The sequence below is a fragment of the Acanthisitta chloris genome, unplaced genomic scaffold (assembly GCF_000695815.1).
Source record: "Acanthisitta chloris isolate BGI_N310 unplaced genomic scaffold, ASM69581v1 scaffold3093, whole genome shotgun sequence".
NCBI classification, from domain to species: Eukaryota; Metazoa; Chordata; class Aves; order Passeriformes; family Acanthisittidae; genus Acanthisitta; species Acanthisitta chloris.
Window position 1 is genome coordinate 6,954 of NW_008666384.1, and position 3,093 is coordinate 10,046.

The 3,093-nt window shown below is 54.6% G+C and overlaps 1 protein-coding gene across 1 annotated transcript; it reads right to left on the reverse strand.

Moving 5' to 3' along the window:
• Positions 1 to 257: 257 nt before the first annotated feature.
• On the reverse strand, positions 258 to 2,907 carry LOC103799732 (protein FAM83H-like; the record flags this gene model as incomplete). Its single annotated transcript, XM_009072081.1, has 1 exon — positions 258 to 2,907. A coding segment is annotated over one exon (2,650 nt), but the record flags the coding sequence as incomplete, so codon positions are not given.
• Positions 2,908 to 3,093: the final 186 nt, after the last annotated feature.

Here is a 3,093-nt window from a genome sequence, read left to right on the forward strand (position 1 = left end):
TTCTTTCGACAAAACAGACTTGTGTGTGCTTGGCATGTTGGCAATTTAATGGTTTTATTTGGACACACTGCGATAAGGTTGTTTGGTACCCCCTGACCTGATGGGCAAACTGCTGTGGGAAGCTCATGCTGGACATGTTCCTGCTCACTAACCAGGAGGAACATCACTCGTGGGGTTTGTAGCCACCCTAAGCCACTTTCCTCCTCGTTCCCCTGTGTCAGTCAGTGATTGAGTGGAGTTAAATAGCATTGCTAGGCTCATTTTTTGGTCTTGAAGGTCCCCAGGATTTTGGGCATGAACTTTCCCATCTTCTTGTCTTTGGCATCTGTGTCATATTCCTCCTCACTCGGACTCATGTGCTCGTCCTTCTTGCAGAACACCTCAAACCTGCTGTAGACTCTCTTCTCTTTCCTCATGTTCTCCATCTTCTTCAGGAGGGTGTCCCTGTCCTCCGATGGCTGCCGCTGCAGGTTCCGCTTCTGGCTCCCAAAGCTCTCTGACCTGTGGATGTTGCAGCTCTTCTCCTTCTCCCCTTTCCTCTCCAGGCTCGTGGTTGACCTGGAGAGGTCAGGGTTGCTGGTGGATGGCAGCTGCTTGGCCAGCTCGGCTCTGTTCTTCTGGCTGTTGGCAGAGATCTGCTCCAGGATCACCTTGGTGTCGTCGCGCAGGTTGCTGCTGTACAGGATGTTGGCTGTGGAGGAAGGGAACCTCCCCTGGGTCTGTTGGCTGCTCTTGGGGGGCAGTGGAGCTGTGAACTTGTGGGGTTTCTCTTCCTCCATCCCTTCCTGGCAGTCCCCTGTGGACGATCGTTTGAGCACCACTGTCTGTTTCTCACCCTTCCCACCCTCAGACGTGGGTTCCTCCTCCAGTTTCTTGTCACCTTTTGGGTTCAAGAACTGCTTCAGCCTTAGTGACCCTTTCCTTAAGAATTCCATGGGATTTTGTTCCTGTTTTGAACAGTCTTCCTCGGATTTGTTCAGAGAGCTGTCAGACCCTTGACTCCTGGACAAGCTTTCCAGACCGGAGGACATTGTACCTGTCCTACCCTGTGGCTTCTTCAGTTCTGTGTTGGCTAATTTTTGAGTGTCTTCTCTGAAGGTCACTCTGTCCTTCTTCTCTGGAAGAGCCAATTTCTGAGTGTCTCCTACATATATCAGACTCTCTTTTTCTGGAAGAGCAGGTTTGCTCTCGATGGGGTAAAACCGAGAGGACAACTTGTCCACCTTAGTGCCGAGATGTGCCAAGGGATCTTTGCTCAGCCCCTCCCCAAGCTGGGGGGTGGCCGAGGCCATTCCAAACGCCCTGTCCAGGTCTCCATGCATTTTGTAAGTGCTGCAGGAGTCTTTGGAGTCCATCACTCTGCTCTCCAGGATCTTATACTGCACAGACTTGGTACTTTTCTTCTCCGTGCTCTGGGATTCCTCCTGGAGGTAACCTGAGACAGCTTTGGTGTGGGTGACCGTGCCCCGATCCATGTCCTTGCCCACAGCTTTGTACTTCTCCAGCAGCTCAGCCACTTTGGAGGACGCAGCTGTCTTGATGGTCTCGTTGTCCTTTGTCAGCTCAGTGGACATTTGCTCTTTCTGGATCATCTGCACCTTCTCTATGGTGGTGTTGGGCTGATCTAATTTGGCAGCGCTGAAAATCAGAGAGGACCTGAGCCTGGAGCTCCTCTGGATCAAGGGGTTTATCCTGGACCTGAAGGCATCTGGTTTCATTATCGAGGTTTCTTCACCTGCTCTGTCAGAATCTGAAAACTCCTTGGCACTGTCAATTCCCAGTGGCTTGCTGCTGAAAGCCAAGGGGGATTTGAAGCCTGGAACGAGGTCGGTGGGATGCTTGGTGAGCGGCTCCCCAATGGCATCGTTGTAGGCCTCGGACTCCATGGGCATCGGGAGCCCCTCGTCCGGCTCCGACTGGTACGCGCTGAGGTACGAGGAAATCCTCCAGTTCCTCAGCCCCGTCCTGTTCTCCGCGCTCTTGTCGTCGTCCTGCTCCTCATCCTTGTCTTGCAGGAACAGGCGCTGCTCCAGGCTCTGCTTCTGTGTGGGAGAGGTCTGGCAAATGAACTTCTGGCCTATGTTCTGCCTCCGCAGCATCATGCCCATGGGGCCGTTCCCCGCAGGGTTCAGCTGGTCCGAGCCGTGTCTCACCTCCCTGGAGGAGTTGGAGGGGACGTAATCCAGCCGCAGCGGGAACCCCTCCTGTGGGAAACTGGGTTCCAGCTCGGGGTATCGAGGGCCCTCCCCGTAGTCTTCCAGTTCGTTGAATCCTGGTCTCCCCCCTCGGATCCTGTCAAAGAACCCCTGGGGTCTGCCGGCCAGGTGGGGGTGCTCAAACTGGTACTGGTAGAACTGGTCCTTCTGGAAGTGACTGGCTTGGATTTTGAACTCGTCCATGTTGTTCATGAACATCTGCCGCGCGTACTGTTTGGAAGAGGCAAAGTTCTCGAACGTTCCCTCCGCAAAGCTGTGTCTCTTAAAGGCATCCAACTCCAGCTGCTTGGAGCGCAGGAAGCCCCTGACAGGATCTATCTGGGAGTTCTCCAGCTCCACCTTTTTGTACATGCGCATGGCCGAGCCCTCCACGGTGTGCCGCAGCAGGTCGTCCCGCCGGAAGTTGGAGAGAAAGTACCTGTCCGGCTCCATTCTGTCCATGAAGGAGGGGAAGAGGTTGTCATCCCTCTGGAACATCAGGGGCCCTTTCTTGGGAAAGAAGGACATGTTGTTGTTGCCAAAGGGAGCCATGGCAAAGGCGTTCTCTGCCTTAGCCAGGACGTTGGCCGGAGGGACAAGCGGCTCCGACTGCGCGAACAGGATGCGGAACTCCTCGTCGAAGCTGGCCACCAGCTCCCCCTGGAAGATGTGTGCAATGCTCCTGTGGATCTTCTCGAAGGACCACATGAAGCTATGGAGAGACCAGGAGTGAGGGAGTTAGCATTTGTAGAATCATAGAGTTTTAGGGGTTGGAATGGAGTTTAGAGATCACCAGCCTCAACCCCTGCCCTGGGCAGGGACACCTCCCACCAGAGCAGGTTGCTCAAGGCTCATCCAACCTGGCTATGAACTCTGCCAGGGTTGGGGCAGCCACAGC